Source organism: Sus scrofa, chromosome 16, assembly GCF_054392235.1.
Source record: "Sus scrofa isolate SSC_HxYL_T2T_F1_AM1 chromosome 16, Sscrofa_HxYL_maternal_Yorkshire_Landrace_v2.0, whole genome shotgun sequence".
In the NCBI taxonomy this organism is placed as follows: Eukaryota; Metazoa; Chordata; class Mammalia; order Artiodactyla; family Suidae; genus Sus; species Sus scrofa.
In genome coordinates, this window is record NC_139398.1 from 57,587,606 (window position 1) to 57,609,709 (window position 22,104).

General features: G+C 40.3%; 1 protein-coding gene across 3 annotated transcripts in view; it reads left to right on the forward strand.

Moving 5' to 3' along the window:
- The window catches only part of LOC146395592 (uncharacterized), a 795,612-nt gene that overhangs the window by 85,087 nt on the left and 688,421 nt on the right, over nucleotides 1–22,104 (forward strand). The window contains exons 2-3 of one of the 3 annotated variants that reach the window (XR_014831460.1): nucleotides 4,518–4,593; nucleotides 19,223–19,340. Coding sequence is in view for 1 of the 3 variants with exons in the window: in XM_085002419.1 (XP_084858545.1) it covers nucleotides 4,518–4,601 (84 nt within the window). In the remaining 2 variants the exon portion in view is untranslated. Of the gene's footprint in view, nucleotides 1–4,517; nucleotides 4,742–15,056; nucleotides 15,251–19,222; nucleotides 19,341–22,104 lie in introns of those variants that run through there. The other 2 variants (XM_085002420.1, XM_085002419.1) reach the window with 2 other exon arrangements.

Below are 22,104 nucleotides of genomic sequence, written 5' to 3' on the forward strand. Positions count from 1 at the left end.
TGCAATACAGTGTTATTAACTATAGTCACCATGCTGTGTATTACATCTCATGATTTATATTTTTATAGATGGGAGTTTGTGTCTTTTAACCCCCTTCACCCTTTCTCCTCTCCCTCCAACCCCCCACCTTTGGCAACCACCAATCTGTTTTCTGTATCTATGAGCCTGTTTTTTTGTTTGTTTGTTTTTTTTAGAGTCTGTGTGTAAGTGAGATCATTTGGTATTTGTCTTTCTCTGACTTATTTCTCATAGAAATAGCATAGCTATCCATATTGTCTCAAATAGCAAAGTTTCATTCTTTTTTATGGCTGAATAATCTCTCTCTCTTTATCCATTTATCCACTGATGGTTACTTAGGGTGTTTCCATATATTTTGGCCATTTTAACTAATGCCATGATGAACACTGGAGTGCATAAATCCAGTTAGTATTTTTGTTTTCTTCAGATAAATACCCAGAGTGAATTTGCTGGGTCATATTGTACTTCTATTTTTAATTTTTTAAGGCATCTGCATACTGTTTTCTAGGGTGGCGGTACCAATTTATGCTCCCACCAACAGTGCACAAAGTTTCCCTTTTCTGTATCCTTACCAGCACTTGTTATTTCTTGACTTTTTGATATTAGCCATTCTAACAAGTGTGAGGTGATAGATATCTCATTGTGGTTTTGATTTGCAATTCCCTGATGATTAGTGATGTTGAACATTTTTTCGTGTACTTGTTGGCCATCTGTATGTCTTTGGGAAAAAAATGTCCCTTTGGACCTTTACACACACACACACACACAGATATATAAATATAATACATTTATATATAAATATAATATTTTCTCCCATTCAGTATGTTCTTTTCATTTTGTTGATGATTTCCTTTGCTGTGCAGAACCTTTTTAGTTTTATGTACTCCCACTTATTTATTTTTGCTTTTGGTTTCAGATTAAAAAAAAAAAAACATTGCCAAGACCTCTGTCAAGCTTACTGAATATGTTTTCTAAATTTTGGGGCAGTTTGTTACCCGGATGACCAGTAGTCTGAGTTTTTCTGGGACTGTTCTAGACCTAGCACTGAAAATTTTGCGTTTCGCTTAACCCCACATTCCTGGGCAAACCGAGACAATTGGCAACTATATTTGTGATGCATAATTATATTAATATGCATATGCATATTAATATATTATTTAATATATATTATATACAATACAAATATATTTATAATGTATAAATGTATTATATATTAGTAGATTATATAATTATGCATATGTTATTTCTTATGTATGCAAGTGTATCTTCAAGATAGGTACCTAGAAGTGGGCTTTTTGAGGTCTAAATGGTAAATTCATGTAGAATTGTGTTAGATATTCTCAAATTCCCCTTTGTGGGGATTGTCACATTTCATACTCACCTCTGAAATATGAGAGTGCTTGTTTCTTTATGGTCTTGTAGCAGTTTGTTCTCATCTGTTTATTCAATAATTAAATTAATTTAGTATTTGGTTATGTGTGTAAGTGTAACCCAACTCAGAATAAAGAAATACATTTAAACATTAATTAACACTTGCAAAATTAAACTGCATGATTTATACTTTGTTTATTCCCATAAACTCATTTCACTGAATTCACTAAGGGAAACAAAGGAACCTAACTGAATCTAGTCAGTCATTCATGGGTTACTCAACGTGTGTGTGTGTGTGTGTGTGTGTGTGTGTGTGTGTGTGTGTGTGTATTTATTAGTGTGTGTCTATGTGTGTCTCCCCAACCTCCCTCCCCTGTAACTTGATTTCATGTAACTTGTTGACTACATTTTCAATTTTCTCCATCATGAGCAGAATTAACCCAAATGGCATGTTTAACTTCACTACTGGATTAGAGTAACAAAGGGACATGTGATGTGGTAGAAGGAAGAAAGATGGTGGCTTGAGTGGATGCCTTTGTGACTGCTAGCAGATTTGGCAGATTCAGATGTCTATGTTGTCAGGCATTTAATTCAGTGGAATGAACATGGCTGGGTTAGGAAGCACTGAGCTGGATGGCATATGCTGTCTTTAAATAATCAATTCCACAGTCATGTGGCCATGGACGAATGCAGGCCCAGTGTTACCATCAATTTTACAAGATAAACTGAAATTGCAGTTTTAGAAAAATATTTAATTTTGGCTTCTTAAAAAGAAAAACCCTTAAACTGCAGAAAACATGTCTGTAGGCCAGCTTTGACATGGAGGCTGCCATTTTGGGGGTGTCACTTTGGAGAAGATGTTTTAAGAGGAAAATTAATCACCAATTGCTTAACATCTATGGCCATTTTTTTTTTTTTAACCTGGTCCTGGGATAAAAGTTTTATCAACCTCATTTTCCTGATGAGGAACCTAGAGCTCATGGAAGTTGAGTAACTAGTCTAACATCATTTAACGTAATCCTGGCAGATTCATGCTCAAGTCTTTAGACGCCTAAATGTCCATTCTTTCAGTTTTCTACCAAGGTCAGTGCTCTCCAGGATCTTTAAGTTTTCCCCACATAATGATCTTTCAGTTTCCTCAGATAATATTCCTGATCTGAAATTAAAGTGAAATTGACATGACTCCCTATTCCTCTCAACTTTGTTACCCAGTTGTTACCCGGCTGCATAAGTCCAAGGGGCACATTTATGGTTACAGTTGTTGGGAGGTGTCCTTGCTGTGGTTCCCTGGATATACCTCCATGGAGCTTCGCTCTATGTGTGTATAGTGGCTTCCTTTCAATGGGAAGTGCACCCAACAAGAACTTCTCAGTTTTGATTTCCCCTAAACTGTTTTAAACCTACCTTTTAATAATCTAATATACAGCACGAATGAACCTTTCCACAGAAAAGAAAATCATGGACTCAGAGAATAGACTTGTGATTGCCAAGGGGGAGGGGAGGGGGAGGGAGTAGGATGGATTGGGAGCTTGGGGGTAATAGATGCAGACTATTGCCTTTGGAATGGATTAGCAATGAGATACTGCTGTGTAGCACTGGGAACTATGTCTGGTCAATTATGATGGAGCATGATAATGTGAGAAAAAAATGTACACATGTATGTGTAACTGGGTCACCATGCTGTACTGTAGAAAAAAAAAATAAAAGGTAAAAAAAAAAAAATGGAGTTCCTGTTGTGGCACAGCAGAAACGAATCTGACTAGGAACCACGAGGTTGTGGGTTCGATCCCTGGCCTCGCTCAGTGGGTTAAGGATCCAGTGTTGCTGTGAGCTGTGGTGTAGGTTGCAGATGCAGCTTGGATCTAGCGTTGCTGTGGCTCCAGCACAGGCCGATGGCTACAGCTCTGATTAGACCCCTAGCCTGGGAACCTCCATATGCTGCGGGTGTGGCCCTAAAAATGACAAAAAGACAAAAAAGACAAAAAAAAAAAAAAAAGAAACATCATTGGGGTGAAGGAAACTCAAAAGTGGGTAAAATTAGGTTAGGAGCCCAGTGTAGATGAACTGTTCTGCTTATGTCCTGTCCTGGCAGTTTGTGATCTTGTTTATTATGCCTTCTGTTTATAGTCCTTACTTTCCCCAGATTGCTCTCTCAGGACAGCCTGTTTGGTGGCTTGAATGGTGGATTTGTAAAGTGGCGTGAATGGGGCTCCTATAAACAGAAATGAGGCAGAAAAGGTTCAGGCCCATGGACAATCAGCCCCCAACTCCCTGGCTGCTGGTCCTCTTACATTTTATAACTTCAACAGTCTCTTTTAATCTTATTTTTATCATTTATTCTAGCTATTCTTTTATCAATCTGCTTTTAATCACTTCACTCAGCAATGTTCTCCATTCATTTCCCTCATCTGGGAGTTCACTTAAAAAAGAGATTTTAGAATTTGCATCTCTGTACCTGTTTTGTTGATTTAATTGTGTTTTTAATGATCAGGATAAAATTGTCTGAATACTTTAAAATCCAAATAAATCAGCCCCTACGAAATGAAAAAATTACATAGTTTAGTAAGGAAATGTTTTGATGCCCTTTGGGTACACTGAGTACTAATGTCAGAGGATAGGCCGTTGCTAAGGTTACTTTTTCTTGATGTGGGACAAGTGAAAGGGCCAGGTACTCTTTGCATGCAGTTTAGGGGACAGGCGTGGTGTGACTTAAAACTAACTTGTACATTTCTATTCATTTTCAGTTTAACTGAAAAAGAACAAAAACAAAAATTAACAGATTAAAATATTAGGAATTTTCTGTGAGATCAACGCATTTGTTCTCAGGAGAGCTAGAGCAGGAGAGAAATCAGGCTATCCACAAATTTTAATTTTTAACTTTGTAGTTTCCAGCATCATTTTATAAAGCTATTTAATCCTTAAATCACTTAGGAATTGCTTTTGACTTCTACTAATGTAGACTCAAAATAACAGTGGCTTTAACAAAATAGGGCCCTTGCGTCTTTCTGTTCATGTAAAACAGAATTGAACAGTCCAGAACTGTTGTAGCAGCTCTGTGCTTCTTAGGAACCCGGGCTCCCTCTGTCTTTTTGCTGCTGTATCCTTAGTGCATGCCTTTTATGTCTAAGGTCACCTCACTGTCAAGAGATGGCTGCTGGAGCTCTATCATTTCTGCCTTGCAGACATCAGGAAGAAGGAGAGGAGGTGAGTAAAGCCATTTGAGCGTCTCAGTTGAACCAACTTCCTTTGAAGACTTTGACTTTCTCTGATAACTTCTACTTAAATCTCATTGACCGCCTGTCTCTATATAAGGGATGTTTGGAAATGCAGTTTGGCAGCTGGGCACATTGCAGTGTCTAACTGTGTAGGTGTCTGTTAACCAAGGAAGAATGGCTACTGGATGGGCAAGGAGCAGACTCTACTGAGGTTACTGGCGTTCTGCTGCTTCTTCTGGGCAGGGCCACCACTGGGTGTGATAGTGAAGGGTAGAGGAACAGTCTAAGCAACAGGCTACCTTGGGCAATGCAATCCAAGAAAAATTCACAGAAAGCCTGCTTCCTGTGGACAGATTAAGCACATATACCCATGTCCTTCTATTACCATAACATTATCATGTGCTGTGAATTTCCTATAGCTGTGGTAACAAATTTCTGGCAGACTTGGTGGCTTAAAGCAACAGAAATTCATCTCTTATATAATCTTGGAGGCCAGAGACCAAGATCAGTTTCACTGAGCTGAAATCAAGGTGACAGGGCTGTGCTTCTTCTGAAGGCTCCAGGGGAAAACCCATCCCTTGCCTTTTCTAGCTTTTGGTGGCTGCCCACAGATTGGGGCTTGTGGCTCCATTACTCCATTCCCTGCCTCCATCTTCACATGGCCTTCTTCTCTGTGTGTCTCACAGTTCCCTCCTTATGAAGGTACATGTGACTTTGTCTAAGATAGACCCCAATAATCCAGGATAAGTCCTTCCTCTCAAGATCCTTACTTAATTACACCTTTTGCAATATAAGGTAATATTCATACTTTTGCCATATAAAGTAACATTCATAGGTTCTGAAGATTAGGATCTGGACCTATCTTTTTGAGTCATAGTTTAGTCCATTATATATTGGGAATAGTTTATATCCCAAATTGCCTTCTCTGGCATCTATCTAAATATTTTTCTGGAGCTCATGCTGTGGTCTGATGGGATCAGTGGTGTCTCTGGAGCTCTAGGATACAGGTTTTATCCCTGGCTTGGCACAGTTGGTTAGGGATCTGGCATTGCCACAGCTATGGTATAGGTCGCAACCGTAGCTAGGATCTGATCCCTGGCCTGGGAATTCAAGATCCTGTAGGGTGGCCAAAAACAAAAAATGAGCATTTATTTTATAAATATGATCAAAATCGTACAAAGAACCAGATATTTACCTTTCTTATATCTTATAGACATCAGTAGGTGTTAAACTGACTTATCACCTAATGTGACTTTGTATTTCTGGTTCCTTTTTGTTTGTTTTTTTGGTAGGTCTACTTTTTTTCTCACATTTAAAAAAAAGGTTTACCGAGGTATCATTTACATACAATAAAATGAATCCATTTAAAATGTATAGTTCTATGCATTTTGAAAAACATATATACTCATGTAACCCTTCCAAAGGTAAGTTACAGAATATTTCCATAACCCGCCAAAGGTTCTATCATGCCCCTTTCTGATTAATCCTGTCTCTCCACCATTGTCCCTGGAAACAGCTAACCTGATTTTATTCCTATAATTAATTTTTTTAATCTTCAATGTCATAATAATGGAATCATACAGTATTTAGCCTTTTGTATCTCAATTATTTCAGTTAAAATACTGTTTTTTGAGATTCATCCATGTCGTTGCATATATCAGTCATTTGTTCGTTTTTACTGCTGAATAGTATTCCAATATATAGATGTACCACAATTTATCTGTCTCCAGCAGAGAGAATGGATATGTGTAGATATATATATATGTATGACTGGGTCACTTTGTTGTACAGCAGAAATTATCACAGCCGTGTAAATAAACTAAACTTCAATAAAACTTTAAAAAAAGAAAAAAGATACTGTAAAACTTTGTTATAGTTTTTTATGTGAACATATATTTCAATGTCCTTTGAATATGTACCTAGGGATGGGTATTGCTTGATTATATGGGAAATTTATGTTTAACTTTCTAAGAAATTGCTGAAGAGTGTTCCAAAGTGGGTATGCCACTTTTTATGCCCACTGGCAGTATATGAATGTTCCTGGTGCTCTGCTTCCTTACCAGCCCTTGGAAATGCCAGGTGTTTGGTTTGTTTAAATTTTAATAGGTATATTGTGGTATCTCAGTGCAGTTTTTAATGTACACTTTCCTAATGACTAATGGTTTTGAGAGTCTTTTTATATGCTTATTTGCCATTCATATCTCTTTGATGAAGTGTTTCTTTAAATCTTTTGCCCATTTTTAATTAAGGTTGTTTGTTTTTTTTTTTATTAAACTTTGAGAGTTTTTAATGGATTCTGGGTACCAGTCCATTATGAGATATGAATCTCGTGTATATTTTATCACAGAAAGTATCTTATTTTCATATCTTCTCTTCTCAGCTCTCTTTATACAGCAGAAACTTTAAATTTTGATGAATTACAGCTTAGCATTTTTTTCTTGTGTGGCTCCTTCTTTTCTTATCCTACTAAAGACCTGTTTGTCTAATATAATATCTCAAAGACCTTTTTTGATATTTTTCTAGAAATTTAGACTTGTGATTTTACACTTAAGTCTATGATCTATTCAGAGTCAGTTTTTGCCTGTGGCATGAAGCTTAAGTTGAGGTTTATTATTATTATTTTTTTGCATATTGCTGTCCAAATTTTCCAGCATTATTTTCCAAAAACCCTTTCTCCTTACCTTGACACCTGGGGCAAAAATCAATTGACCATATATGTATGAGTTTACTTTTGGACTTTATTCTATTCCTTTGTATGTCTTTAATCTTTTCATTGTACCATATTGTACATACTGTACCATATGGATCATTGTAGCTTTATAGGAAGTCTTGAAATTAAATGTGACAGCTTTCTACTGTGAAATACTAGGAAAAAAATACATATTGTTCTCTGTCCCCAGGTACTGGCATAGGGCTCCTAAAATCCTTGTAATTTTCTAGGTGATAAGAGCACCAGGAGAATTTTTTTTGTTTTAATATTTGATCTTTGACCCTGGTTCCTGACACATGGCTTCTGGAAACTCTTGGAATTTCCTGGGTGATAGGAGTCTTTTTGGTTCTAATCAGGTGCCTCTGGTGGGCTTCTGCATGGTTTCTGGATGGGAGCTGGTCATCAGAAAGATCAAGCCATGATTAGAAGCTTGGAATTTTCAGTCTTACTCCCCATTTTTCAGAGAGGGGAGAGGGGCTGGAAATGGAATTAATGATTGTTCATGCCTGCATGAGGAAGCCTCCATAGAAATCCCCAAAGAATGGGATTCTGGGAACTTATGAGTTGGTAAACACGTGGAGGTGCTGAAAAAGTGACACACCCCAAGAGGGCATGGGCGCCCTCTGCTCCTTCCCATATACCTCACCCTTTGTGTATTTCCCATCTGGGTGTTTATCTGTATCACTTATCATATCATTTTATAATAAACTAGCAAATGTATTTCCCTGAGTTTCGTGAGCCATTCAAACACCAAGTTTTATTTTATTTTATTTTATTTTATTTTATTTTATTTTATTTTATTTTATTTTATTTTATTTTATTATCTTTTTGCCATTTCTTAGTCCGCTGCCGCAGCATATGGAGGTTCCCAGGCTAGGGGTCTAATCGGAGCTATAGCCACTGGCCTATGCCAGAGCCACAGCAACTCAGGATCTGAGCCACTTCTGCAACCTACACCACAGCTCATGGCAATGCCGGATCCTTAACCCACTGAGCAAGGCCAGGGATAGAACCTGCAACCTCATGGTTCCTAGTCTGATTCATTAACCACTGAGCCATGATGGGAACTCCTCAAACAAGTTATTGAACCAAAGGAGTGGGTTGTGGGAGCTCTTATTTATAGCTAGTCACTCAGAAGTACAGGGGACGATCTGGGACTTGTGATTGGCATCTGAAGGGGGTTGGGGTATGGTCTTGTGGGACTGAGCCCTTAACCTGTGGGAGCTACGCTGAGTCTAAGAGGATAGTGGCAGAATTGATTAAAATTGTGGGACACCCAGCTGGTGTGATCAAAAATCCACACGTCTGATGTCAGGAGCGTTGTGACTATTATAGTTCTGAGGGTAAAGGAGACACATAAGTAGAGAAGCGAGGCTTTCTAAATATCCACCTTTTTATTTTTCAGTCTTGTAAATCTACTTAAAATTCTAATTTATAAGTGTTCATTTTTTTGTATACAAAAATTATAATATAAACATTGCCTTTGCATCCTGAGACCTTGCTAAATTCATTTAGTGATTTTAGTAGCCTATTTTTCTTTCTTGAGAATTCTTTAGGATTTTCTATGTAGATAGGATATTTTCTGGATATAGAGGCAGTTTGTTTGTTTGTTTATTTATTTATTTAATTTATTTATTTATGTCTTTTGTCTTTTTAGGGCTGAACCCATGACGTATGGAAGTTCCCAGGCTAGGGGTCAAATTGGAGCTACAGCTGCAGGCCTGCACCACAGCTGCAGCAATGCTGGATCTGAGCCACATCTGAGATCTGCACCATAGCTCATGGCAACTCTGGGTCCTCAACCCACTGAGTGAGGCCAGGGATCAAACCCGCAACCTCAGGGTTCCTAGCTGAATTCGTTTCTGCTGTGCCACGATGGGAACTCCCTGTTTTTTATTTTTATTTTAAAATTATAGTTGATTTACAGTGTGGTGCCAATTTCTGCTGTAGTTTCTTCTGTTTCAATCTGGATGCATTTTGATTTCTTTTGTTATCTTATTATACTGCCTAGGACCTCTAGTAAGAGGATAAGGACTGGTAAGAGTGGACATTCTTGCTTTGTTCCCAAAGGGGAGAAAAATTCATTCTTTCAACAGTTAAATCTGCTATTAGCTGTAGGTATTCCATAGATATTCTTTATTAGTATGAGGAAGTTCCTTTTAATTCTTAGTTTGCAAAGAATTTTTATTATGAATGGATATTTGAATTTTATCAATTTTGTTTCCGTATCTGTTGAGGGGATGATACAGGTTTTCTTCCTTAGTCTGCTGATATGATTGATTTTCAGATGTTGAACCAACCTTTCATTCTTGGGGCAAATCCTACATGGTGATACTATTTTATTTTTATATTGCTAGTTCAATTTTTTCATGTTTTGTTAAGGATTTTTGCACATATGTTCATGAGGGATATTGGTCTGTAGTTTTCTTGTAATATCTAATATTATTAATTGTAGTTGTTTCTGAAGCATTCTCAAGCTGACTTTTGTATGTTGCTCCATTCCCCATATCCTTTAATCTTGAAATATGTCACTAGGACACTGTCACCTAATTGACCTTTCTGTGTATTAGCTTTCTTGTCTAATACGTATATTAGGCATAAAACACAAACATGTTGAAAATATGAGGTATTACTTATTCTTCTATCAGTCAGACCTAATTTTCCTAAAAATGTCAGTGATGTCAGTAGCAAATGGAGGGAATGATGTAACAGGAAGAATGGTGTTTGTGTAACAGTTTAGGATTTCAGTCCTTGTTTTGTTTCTAACTTCTTTTTTGTTACCATTTACTGGATGAAATCTGTCTTCTAGAAATTGTGTTTAAATGTACTTTATACATTTTTGCCTCATAATCTTTATTATATCACCCATAAAAAGAAATTGTATTTTTCTGTTTAATAGGTGAGGAAAGCAAAGTTTAGAGGAGTTAACTAGCTTGTCCAAAACAGTACTCTCAGCAGGGATTTGATCCATCCATGATGTCAAACTGTCTCCATACCAGCTTCAGCATTCCGAGTCCTAGGGAGCAGCCCCACCTGGCCCCAGTGGCTTCTGACCGACACTGTTCTCTCAGTGCCGCCCCAAGCCTGAGAAGGCCTGGCCTAACTTTCCCTACAGCATCTTCTTGCTGGTGCTCGGTGACATGGAAAGAGATGGTGATGTGTGCAATGTTGTAAAGTGGGTGGTAGAAGCCTTTCCTTTCTGTACCAGTCTCCTCTTTTAGACCCAGGACGTCCAGTGGAGGGTGTACCTGTGGGCTGGTAGAGCTTATAGGTAAGAAGCCTGTGAAGTACATAGCAGGGGCCCCCTCTCCCTTACACATACAATTTAGGTCAGATTATATTAGAGACAGAGAACCAGGAGCAGGAAGTGAGGGGAGAGGAAACAATGAGGTAGCTAAAAGGTGTGCAGCAGCTTGGGGGTATAAAAGGGGTTAGTGAGGCAGGGGCCTTCAGTGTGCCTCCTTCTCTCAGGTCTCCCTTAGGCACCCAGTGTAGCCCAGAGGCCTAGGAGCATGGAGAAACTTTCAGGCAGTCTGAGCTATGTCTGCTCTGCTTCCCTTCTGCAAGGGAAATTGATAGCAGCCTAACGAGTAGAAGGCATCTCCTGGGAAATTGCTGGACTTAGGAAATAGTGGCTGCAGAGTAGGACATCTGTTGGGGATTGAAAAGCTAAAGGGGTGGAACTGCTCAAGGAAGCGCCCCCACTTCTCTACTGTTCACTTCCTGCATTCTTTCTGAAAAGCTGACTTAATAACATCCACAGGGCCTGCACATCTCAGGCTGTGGAAAGGCTGCAGATAATATAGCTTCCTGTCCCTGAGGCCCATTCCTCTCCACTTCCATTTCCATAGTCTCTCCTACCCTGCTGGCCTGGAATCACAACACAAATTCCTTTCTTGTACTACTCTCCCCTGTCCTGGTGGTGCTCATCCTACAGTCACTCCTTATGACCCACTGCTCTGGAGGTACTAGGGCCCCAAGTCCCCCATTCTGGCCCTCTGTGATCCCTTGCAGCCTTCCCTCTCACCCTGACTTCATCTCTGAAATCATTTTTCATCCCATTACATCCTAAAAGTCAAGATTTTAGTTGCTGAGAATTGTCAATACTCAAGATCCTAGTGTAGTCAGACCCAGGCATGTTCCTTATCTCCTCAATGGTAAAAAAAAAAAAAAAAAAAAAAAAGAGACTATTTTCTGGTCATATGACAGTGTGAAAATAAAGAAAAGCATAAATGGAAACAAAAGTCACCCATAACATACTGTTATCTTTTTTTTTTTTTTTTTTTTTTTTTTTTAGTGCTACACTCATGGTGTATGGAGTTTCCCAGGTTAGGGGTCTAATCGGAGCTGTAGCTGCCAGCCTACACCACAACCACAGCAATGCCAGATCTGAGCCACATCTGCGACCCTCATCACAGCTCATGGTAATTCCAGATTCTTAACCCACTGGGCAAGGCCAGGGACTGAACCCGCATCCTCATGGATACTAGTTGGCTTCGTTAACCGCTGAACCATGACGGAAACTCCTAACTACTGTTATCTTGTGTTGTATTTCCCTGTTGCTGTTTTTTAAAATGCATTCAAGGTTTGTATCCTGTTTTATAACTTAATATTTTATCAAGAATGTTTTCTTCTGTCTTTAAAATATCACTTGAAGATAAATTATTAATGTATACTGAGTACTATATTGTGTGGAAGTAAAATAATTTAAACTACCTTCGTTGGGGGAATTAAATACTACTTTCAATGAAATGGGTACAGTCATAATTGCTTTTTTGTCAAGGTACTTTTGATGATTAAGTGACATAAGAAAAGCAAAAATATTTTACAAACCATGAAGTACCACCCATGCATATTAAGTCCTTCTGCACGACCAGCAATCTCCAGGCCCTTGAGGGAGGAAGGATGTAAGGCATATATGGAACATAATCCTTATAGTGAAGAACTTTAAAAATTGATGCTATTCTACGTCTTGACAACAACCAAGTGTCTAGGATTTCTCCCTCCCCCTGAAAATTAAATGTGTCAACCAGCATTGTAACTTAGTTTTTGGTTCAGAAATATATTAATCACAGACATAAAGCTTTGACAGGAAAGCCCATACACCTCACTGAGGATAATGGGATTTGGGATTACCTCTGTAATAATGGTAATTGTTTTAGTTTTGAAAGATGCAAAAGGCTAGTTGTGTCAATGTATTGTTTCTTTTGCTTTTGGTGCACCTAAAACATAGGGGGTGTATTGTGTGTTTAAATATATATGTTTACAAATATATTTTTAATGGGTAAAATTGTTCTCTCTCCTTTTGGGAATAGTATTCACATGATCAGTTTCATTTTTCCCTCATTTCATCTAAAGTTGACTTTGAATCAGCTAACCACAAAGGAATGCCTTGTCTGAAGTGTTTTCTTTTTTCTTCTCTTTAAATTTTTTTTCACTTTCCAGGAGCTTGATCCAGCCAAGGGAGAATATTTAATCTTAGCCAAAAGTTGTTTTCCCAAATTGATACTATCCTATGTCTAATTCCAATAGAAATAGTCCTTGCTGAAGATAAAGATTCTACAATTTTTATCTTCAGCAAAAAAGCATTTTCATAAAAAAAAATGAAAATGTTGTTTCTGCAACATTACTGAGTTGGTCAGCAAGTTCAGCCCATCAAGGTTCATGTGAGCAGAGATACTGAAAGGGGAACAGACATTATTTCCAACGAAATAGTGAGCTTCAGTGCTTCCAGAGCCACAGGGTTAGCTGATTCTGATAGGAACTGTGTGTACTATGTCTTCTTATACATAAGATTTTAAATTAGTGCGTCACTGAAAATGTACTGCTTGTGTGTCAACTTCTTGGCCATTTCTGAGGTTAAACAACAAGGAGAAACCTCCTAAGTTGTGGTACCAAGGGCCTGTTGATCTGCCTGTACCTGGCATAAACCATAGACTCAAACACAAGTTTCTAGCCTCGGAGAGTCCCACCTGGATTCTGAGGGCTCCCTGAATGAGGATTCTAGAAATCGGGTGGGGAGGCTGAAAGAAATCTGGCTCTTTCCCATTCCTAGCCCCCCACCCCTTTATCCTCTTCCACGACCACTTAAGGGCCCTCTGTATCCTTCCCTAGGGAAGCTGAGCATCCCAGGATGGGGCCAGTATTGAAGGCTGACACCCTTCCCATTCTCCATGCAAACCTGTACTTTCCTCTGACTCTGCCCCAAGGCTAGGTGAGAGTGGTAGGACCCAGATTATCTAAATACAGAATAAAAGTTTTCTTACTAACACAAAAATGTCCTGGTTAGGCCTCATCATTCCAATTCTGGTACTAGAAGTGGAGAGAATAGAAGATCTTGTGCTGAATTTAGACTGCTCCATCATTGGCAGATTCTGGCATTCTCTCACCTGGATGTACCTTTGGATGAAGATGTTATTAGTGAAAGACATGAGCCCCAAACACCCCTGCCTGCCTCAAAGAAGCCATTCTTGGCAGAAATTCTCAAGCTAAAGTACGGGAGGAGGTAGCAGAACCTCCTAGAGGCTTTGCGAATGACGTATTTTTAGAGCTGCAGCTGTAGTCCCTTACTAACCCCCTTATTGAAAATCATGGCCTGAGCGAGCCATAGTTTAGGTAGAAACGTGTCACACTCCTTAGATGGGGGTGAGGCAGAAAAAAATCAAACAAGTTTGCTGATGGACTTCGTAATGCCATGGCCCTATGATCTATCCTGTTTTGTATGGCTAGACTAACTTATCCTCTGTATGAGTCAGGTTTGACCAGAGAAGGAGAACCGGTAGGAGATAGATATTACAAAGAGTTGACTTATGTGGCTGGAGAAGCTGGAATCCGTGAACGGATGGATCTCAGAGGGAAGATCAAGAACATCTGAGCCAAAAGCATCAAGCCCAGGTGCTTTTGGCTCAGAAAATGTCCACACCCTCTTTAAAGGGCATCTACTGCTTAAGTCAGGCCTGCCAACATAATTTTATTTAAAGTTGATTGATTAGGGACTTTAATTAGATCCACAAAAGCCCTTTAGAGCAGTGCCTACATTAGTGTTTGGTTAACTGGGAGAAGATGTGTGTTTGCTGCAAAATGGCTGCTGCCCTTCCTCTGTCCTGTCCTCGCAGTTTGGCCTAGCCAATTTGTCATATAGGAAAACCCATCAGACCCCTCCCTTCCCTCCTGCCTTCCTTCCTACCTTCTTTTATTCCTGCCTTCCTAAGGAGTTCTAGAACTTTTTTTTTTTTTTTTTTAATTTAGGACTTAAGAGTTCAGGCATTTCTAAGGTGCAGGTTGGATTTTTAGAATGCTTTTCTTGGCAAAATTCATGCTCTAAGTTATAACAATGTCAGCATGTGTCCTCTATGTTAGAGTGCTTCTCTGCCCTTTCCCCTCCACCTCGAGATACGTGTTCCTCCTCAAACTCAAGGCTCTGGCTGCCCTACATGCTACCCATCCCCAAATTACTCCAGGCTAGACTGTCGAGTCCAGGAGCATTGGAGGCACAGATTTGTGTAACTGGAAAACCAACCACCCCGCACTCAGAAGAATGACTTTAATGTGGAAATCTCTCCCCTCGCCAGATCTGTGCACATGAAGCAGCCACAACAAACGGGGCTGTAAACAATGCCGATTGTGCTGACTCCACAGCACACACAGATGCAGCAGCTTTTTAGACTCATTTTAACAAAGGGATGAATCAAACTTGTTGTTGGCAAATAATCCTACATTGTCTTCTCTCTCTCTCCCCCAAGTGGGGCAACATTCTCCAAGCTCTGGGAAGCACTGAACGCCTGGGTGCGAAGCCGGGGACAGTCAGTGGATAAATGCCAGCTACCCCAAGATCTAGAATTGCTTGACACTCAGTCTGAACATTGTAAGAACAGGACAGCTTTAAAACCTTCAATCCAAGTAATTTTCATCTTGAGAAGATCCTTTTATCACCAAGGCAAGTACAGAGTTCCACCCTGGGGTGTGCATATATTAACGTCTGACAGCTTATGCAGCCTGATGCCACAAACTGAGGGCCCGTTTGCCTCTTTTTCCCTCCTCAGTGTTTAGCTGATGTAATTATACGTTGGTGTGATTACAGTCTGTTATTTACTATGAGATAATAGGGTGACCCGATTGGCTTGAGTGCAGGAGCTGAAAATGCATAGATCATTTACTTTAACGGCTGCATAGCCATTGGGGTCAGAATCTCAGGCCTCGGCATCCAGGAGTAACCTGGCCTCTGGTTTTCCTCCTTGGTGAAGGAATCTTGAGTGGGGAAAACAAGCTTCTTTCCTCCTAGTCCCGGGTAAAAGCACCTAGAATGCTCCCTGTGCTTCAGTCTTCCCCCCTGTGATCTTAGAGAGAGATGGGCAACTTTTCTTTAAAGGACCAGAGAGTAAACATCTTAGACATTGTGGGCCATCAGGTCTCTGTTGCAACTACTCAACCCTGCTGTTGTAGCTATAAAACTCAGCTACAGATGATATGTAAAGGAACAACAGGGGCCATGTTCCAATAAAACTATGGATGCCAAAATATATTGACTTTCATGTAATTTTTATGTGTGGTAAAATATTCTTTTGATTTAAAAATGCAAAAACCATTCTAACTTGTAGGCTGTACTGAGACTGGCTGCAGGCTGTATTTGACTCAGGGCCATCGGTGATGAACCTTGTCTTAGAGCATCTTTGGATGCCTGGAGGAATTTGGAAGGGGAGGCAGACCTTAAGACCTATCCAACCTTAGGGTCTGGCCTTTGGTCAGAAGCCCTACACCTGGCCTGTGATATCTCAGCCTTGGTTTTTCTCATCTACGCTCTGGGGGCACCCTTAATTCCTTAGCAGCCTGGTGTAGGAATGAACAAATGATGGGAAAGTCCTCAAAGAACTATGAAGTCAAGTTTAAACATTCTTTTTATTTCAACTTCAGTTTTTCTCATATTCATTGTGATTTTGAAACATTTCCTTCCTTCTTAGCCACCTGTGCTGAGTGTCTTTTGGTTTTGAGGATGGTAGTAGTTTCAGTGACATAAGCTTCTCACTTAGATTTTGAAGTGTGGAAAGTCACTGAATGTCACATACCGATGAGGGTATTGGAGGCTCTGCTGGTGCTATTTCAGCCAGGGTGAGCACCCAGCAGAGCCCACTTAAAAGCTTTGTCTTGTCTCCTTCTCTGAGTAGAAGAAAACCTTTTCTCAGATGTCTTTTCCTTTTTACTCTGATATATTGCTTTTGTGAAGCTTTAAATGAAATGCTTTTGAACATCTTTGTGTCAGATATGATTCCATCTTCAAAATATAATAAGCTCTTTGGATAATACTCCTTGTGAGAATTTAACCACAACTTGCAATTTTTGTTTTCTTTAGGTCTGAATAACCTTTACCACATTTTGAATTTTGCAGCCTCTGCTCCAAGGATTTCCAAGCCCATGACCTCAAATATAAGGCCAATATATGAGGATAAGAAAAGTGAGGGTGGATCACCAAGGGTCCCCTTTTGCCTTTGTCTGCATTGAGTCTCTTCTTAGAAGAGAGCTGGGAGATAAGCTTTACAACACTCTGTCATTCTTTTGGCAGAGAGGTAGGCCAGCGCCACCACTGGCCCCTCCCTGATTTTCTTTGGCAAAGGAAGAGGCAATAGTTTTATCCTTTTTAATGCACTAAGGTTGGAAAGGATTTTGAAGTAGAGTTTACAGTAAATTAGATTGAACATCATAGTGACATTCTTCACTCAGATGGCATATGGCCTCTGAAATACCCCAAAGCTTTGCCAGCCACCTACAAAACTTCAGCAGGCAAACAAGGTCTTATTCCTCAGCCTGTCCAGTTAGAGTGAAGCAGAGCCCAAGGCCAAGCAGAGCTGCAGAGGGCCAGAGGGAAGTCAGTGACCCCAGACAGAGTCCTGCCCTGAGCAGTCCTTGCTGTTAGTTGTTGTTACCTGTTCCGGGCCATTCTCAACACAGGGGAAGCAGCTTTGCTGTGCTCTACTTGCAGCTGGAACTCTCCCTCAGGGCTGGGAAACAACTATGTCAAAGTGCCACACAATTTTTCCCAGCCCTGAAGGAGGGGTTTGGGGATTTCATAACAGTAACTGAAAATGTGTTCTTCTTCAAGTTCACTTTCACCTGCAAATATGACGTGATGCCTCTTGCAGCATTGCCTGCCACGCAGGGACTCGGTGGCACAGGAATTGCATCTGTTGTCCCTACCTGCACGAAGTAGTCATTATGTTTTTGCCTCTGCAACATAGTTCCTCAATACATGCACATATATGCAATTTCATAATCTCCCACACAAGGCCAAGGACATAGCATGGAGCTCACTCACTAACTACACAAAGCAAGACCACATCTAGATGTGCAGGAAATAGGAAAGGCAACCTTCAGTACTCAGAGGATTGAGTGTACCCTCAGACCCTTCAGCCCCAGGCATCTGTTCTGCTCATCTGCTGGCCAAATGAATAGTATTTATAAAGGTGGTTTGCATTTATGTTCTCTATTCCACCTCTCATCAAGGAACAGAATGATTGGTTTCATATAAGATGAAGACATTAACTTATTACATCAAATATGCGTTGATTGATAACTATATGCTAGGCACTGAGCTAAAGGATAGAGCAATAAGAACAAAAATGCTTTGCCACTAACTAGGGATGTTACTAACTAGCAGTGTGACCTTGGGCAAGTCACTGAACTTCTCTGGGACTGGACTGAGTCTCTAGTATTGACTCTTTCTCTGATAGTCTAAGAAGTCAACAGAAAGGGTGGTGGAAGAGATGGATAACTTCGGTGTTAGTGGCAGAGATGACTCCTGAAAGGATCTTTTTGATGATAATACTGTCCAGATGGAAGAATAAAATATAGTAACTTAGACAATGTCCACCCAGACACAAGGAGGCAGCCCATTGTCAGGGGGAGTTTATTAGAAGTCAAAGTCTACTTCAAAAAAAAAAAAATCTCTCCCGTCAAAATAAGGAGCTCTCCTGCCACATGAAGGGGAGGAGGAAGACATTCTCCTTGGCTGGTTGCCTTGGTCTTGTGTCCCTTCATTGAATAGACCAAGGGATCTAAGTCCCTTTCAGTAAATGGGTGCTCGTTGAGTTTTGCAGATTTGAAATGTAAGTGGAGGTCTTGAAGTCATAAAAGCAGCCTTGTGTCACACTCTTTGATGTCTTGGTCTGTCTCTGTTGCCTTGTTCTTACAAAGGGGGTTGATAGAATTCTTCATGTTTGGGTAATGGGTTGTACTTTTCTGAGTAGCCTTATTTCATGCATGCTCATTTCATCCCACCAGGGAGGTAGGTAGAAAGGAAGATGTTATTAACTTGCACAAATCCCTTGATAATGGACTGTTTTGTCAATAGTCCATCTATGAGAAGTTTTCAGACTAGAGCCTTAGTCTGTCTAAGGTGTCTTTTGAGTCGATGTTTTAGGAGAGCTTCAACCTCGAGGTCCTTCATGCTCATGACAATTGTAATACATGTCATTGGTCATACTCATTGCAGGTTTCCAATTCTATACAAAATATGAGCTGGACACCTACCTCTAAGGAGCATGTCACTCTGATTCTCATTCCTTGGTGCAACAAGCTCTTGAAAGTATTAAATATTCCCGAGGTAGGCACGGGTGTGGGGGTTAGATACATTGCGCTAGTACTTCCCAGATGGTTGACCTTATAGATAAAGCATCTAGTGAATAAGGGTTTGATTCTTCCATCTAGTTGTTTCTAACCCTTCAAGATGAACATAAGAATGAAACAGCAAACTTTTTTTTTTTTATTCTCTATCTCAATAGAATTTTGAAGGATTCTAGCTGTATTGTGCATTGAAAGCCTTCATTAGCAATGCAAGCACTTCAGAAGGCAGGGAGTGACTCATACAAGGTCCAGAAATAGCACCGAGGAAAATTGCTTTTATGTAATTCTTTTTCAGAGTATCACGCTGTGAATACTTATCATCTCAGCAGAGACACATAGGAAAGATGACATCTTCCAGGGCTTGCAGGGGTGCTCTATCTCCCTGGCCTCCAGGAGCCACCAGCAACTTGAGGGTAGGTGCTGAGGTACAACAGGGGGGTGAAAAAGTGAAGGGCAGCCTCTGAAATGACTTCTGTGCTCAATTTCAATAGCATTGCCTAAAGCATATATGCTCCAAAGAGCTGACATTCTAGGTTATTTTTTGTAATGTTTTATTTTGCTTCCAAATATGGACTCTTAACATTTAAAAAAATGGTGGTGAAATATATATAGCATAAAATTTATCCTTTTAACCATTTTAAAGTGTTTAGTTCAAAGACATTAATATATTCAAAACGTGCAACCATCACTACCATCCACCTCCAGAACTTTTTCATCTTTCCAAACTGAAACTCCGTACCCATCACACAACAACGCTCCATTCCCTGTCCTCCCAGCCCCTGGCAACCACCATTATACTTTTCATCTCTATGAATTTTTATACTCTAGGTAATGCACACAAATGGAAGCATACATTATCTGTCCCTTTGTGCTTGGCTTATTTCACTTAGCATAATGTTGACAGGGCTCATCCATGTTGTAGCTTGTGTCTGAACTTCATTTCTTTTTAAGATAAAATAGTACTCCATTGTCTGTGTATGTCATATTTTGCTTATCCATCCATCTACTTCAGACTGTGATTGCTTCCATCTTTCGGCCATTGTGAATAACGCTGCCATATACAAATATTTCTTTGAGTCCCTGCTTTCAATGCAATGCTTTTGGCTGTATATCTAGAAGTAAAAGTGCCAAAAATGGACTCTTAAAAATGGAAAGATCCTGAGTAGTTCATACAATTTATGCTGTCAACACACTGGAAGAGAAGGGGCAGAGGTGGATGATCCAGGATCCTGAACCTAGTGGGACTGATGGAGACAGTCACCCAGGGAGTGTGGGAAGGTGAGAGGGGCAGACTTGATCTTTAAGAAGACCAAGCTATTGTTGAGTTGAGGATTAGATCTTGAGATTCTTCTTGGCAAGGTTATAGTCAGCTTAGAGCAAGCTCTGGAAAGCGAAGCCAGGGCCAGCAACGCCAGGAGCCTTTCCAGTGCACACTATCAGGCCTCCATGCAGAGGAACCACACCAGCTCCTCTCCCCTCTGTGGCTGGTGAGGCCCTCCCGTGGGCAGCTCTGCCCCAGGTCCAAGATATCTGCTGCTCCTCCCATGTGAGAAATGGGATGATCCCAGAGTGTGCTGGACTTCAAGCAGCTCTGGGATAATAAGGATGGGAACATTTCCTACAGCTTCCTGCATTGAAATGACCTTTGGAAGCCAAATCAGACTTTGGGGTTTAACATGTGGTTCATAAGGGGCCCTAAATGTGGCTCTGCTGTGTGTGTCTTAAAAGCCTTTGTGGGAGAGGGCAGATGCAATGAGCACAGATTTGGATGTCACAGCAAAGGCTTAAGATTGTCACCCTTGATGGCCTGGACTGATCTGACCTGGCACCAGGGCCTCCCCTCCTTGGGACAGGCCCAGCAGTGTCCCAAGGACCTGCATTTTTTGTTCCGTGCGGCCTCTCCCATTAAGCAATGACTACGGCACCCCCAGATAATGACCAGTTTTGGAAAGATTAGCATTCCACATACTTGGTTAAAAAAGTTTTTATGCAACCAGTGTTCTACTTTTTCCTAGAATCTTTGCCTCTCTGAGGACTAGTCCTTTCTCTTGCAAAGTGAAGGAAGAAAGGGATCCAAATAATATTGGTCCAGAGTAACTTTTAATTAGCAGCCTTAGCCAAGTGATAAAGATATATTACATACTCTGAAGTTCTATGAGAACCCACCCAAACTTCTGCTTTATTGTCTAAAGGGCCCCTTCACAAATACAGCATTGGGCCTGGATTTCAGGAGGATTTATGAGTCAGGGGCGAGCTGGGAGTTTGGCCCCATGACAACTTGGAAGGTTTGCCCTTGATTTGGAAAGAACAGCAGCCCATGTTCTGAATAGAGAGGGGGAAAGGGGGACAAAGTTCTCAGCTGAACACTAATGAGACTAAGATGAAACTGCTTCACAGAGATGTCCAGCCAGCAGGGCCTGTGGTGGATGATTTGAGTACAGACTGTTACCCCCAGGAGGAGCCTGATGGGGATAAGTGGGATGCTCACTTTAAGAGTATCCAGGTAGCTCTCATTAGAACCTTCCTTTCCCAGAATTAAAAAAAAAAAAATCAATCTGTATGTAAAATAAGCATGCTCTTGTTGAGTGGCAACAGAAGACACTGATTTTCATGTATCTTGGAGCTAAAATATAAATAAAAAGGATGGAAATGTCTTTGATTTACAAAGCAGTAGAAAAAAATCCTGCTTTAGGAATTGAGGTAAATGTAACTAGCTTTGGCTCCGCCTCAACCTTGGCTTTTCAAAACTAGAGAGTGTTCTACCCATTGAGCCCTCTGCTTTCTCATTTCATAATGGGGTAGGAAAGTGGGAGATGGCTAGGTTAGATGTCTCTTGCTCATGATCCAGAGGGCTTCAAGGGTCTTTGAACCATCCAGAATAGTTTGCAGTATGTATATATCTTTATGCTATGGGCATTTTTCTGGGGAAGCTCATTGCTTTGGTCATATTCCCTAAAGCAGTCTTTGGTTTTCCAAATGTTAAGAACTCCTGAACTGGATACCTAAACACCTTAATCTTTGAATATGCTGTTACACATCAGTGATTCTAAGGTTATTCTGGTATATTCTCTTGGGGGGGGAAGCTGTGATTCTCTAAATCTATTACGTTTTCATGGTAATGTGAGGACAGTTGGAGATACATGTTCTGGTCCATACTTGTTTCCTAGTCTCGGCTGG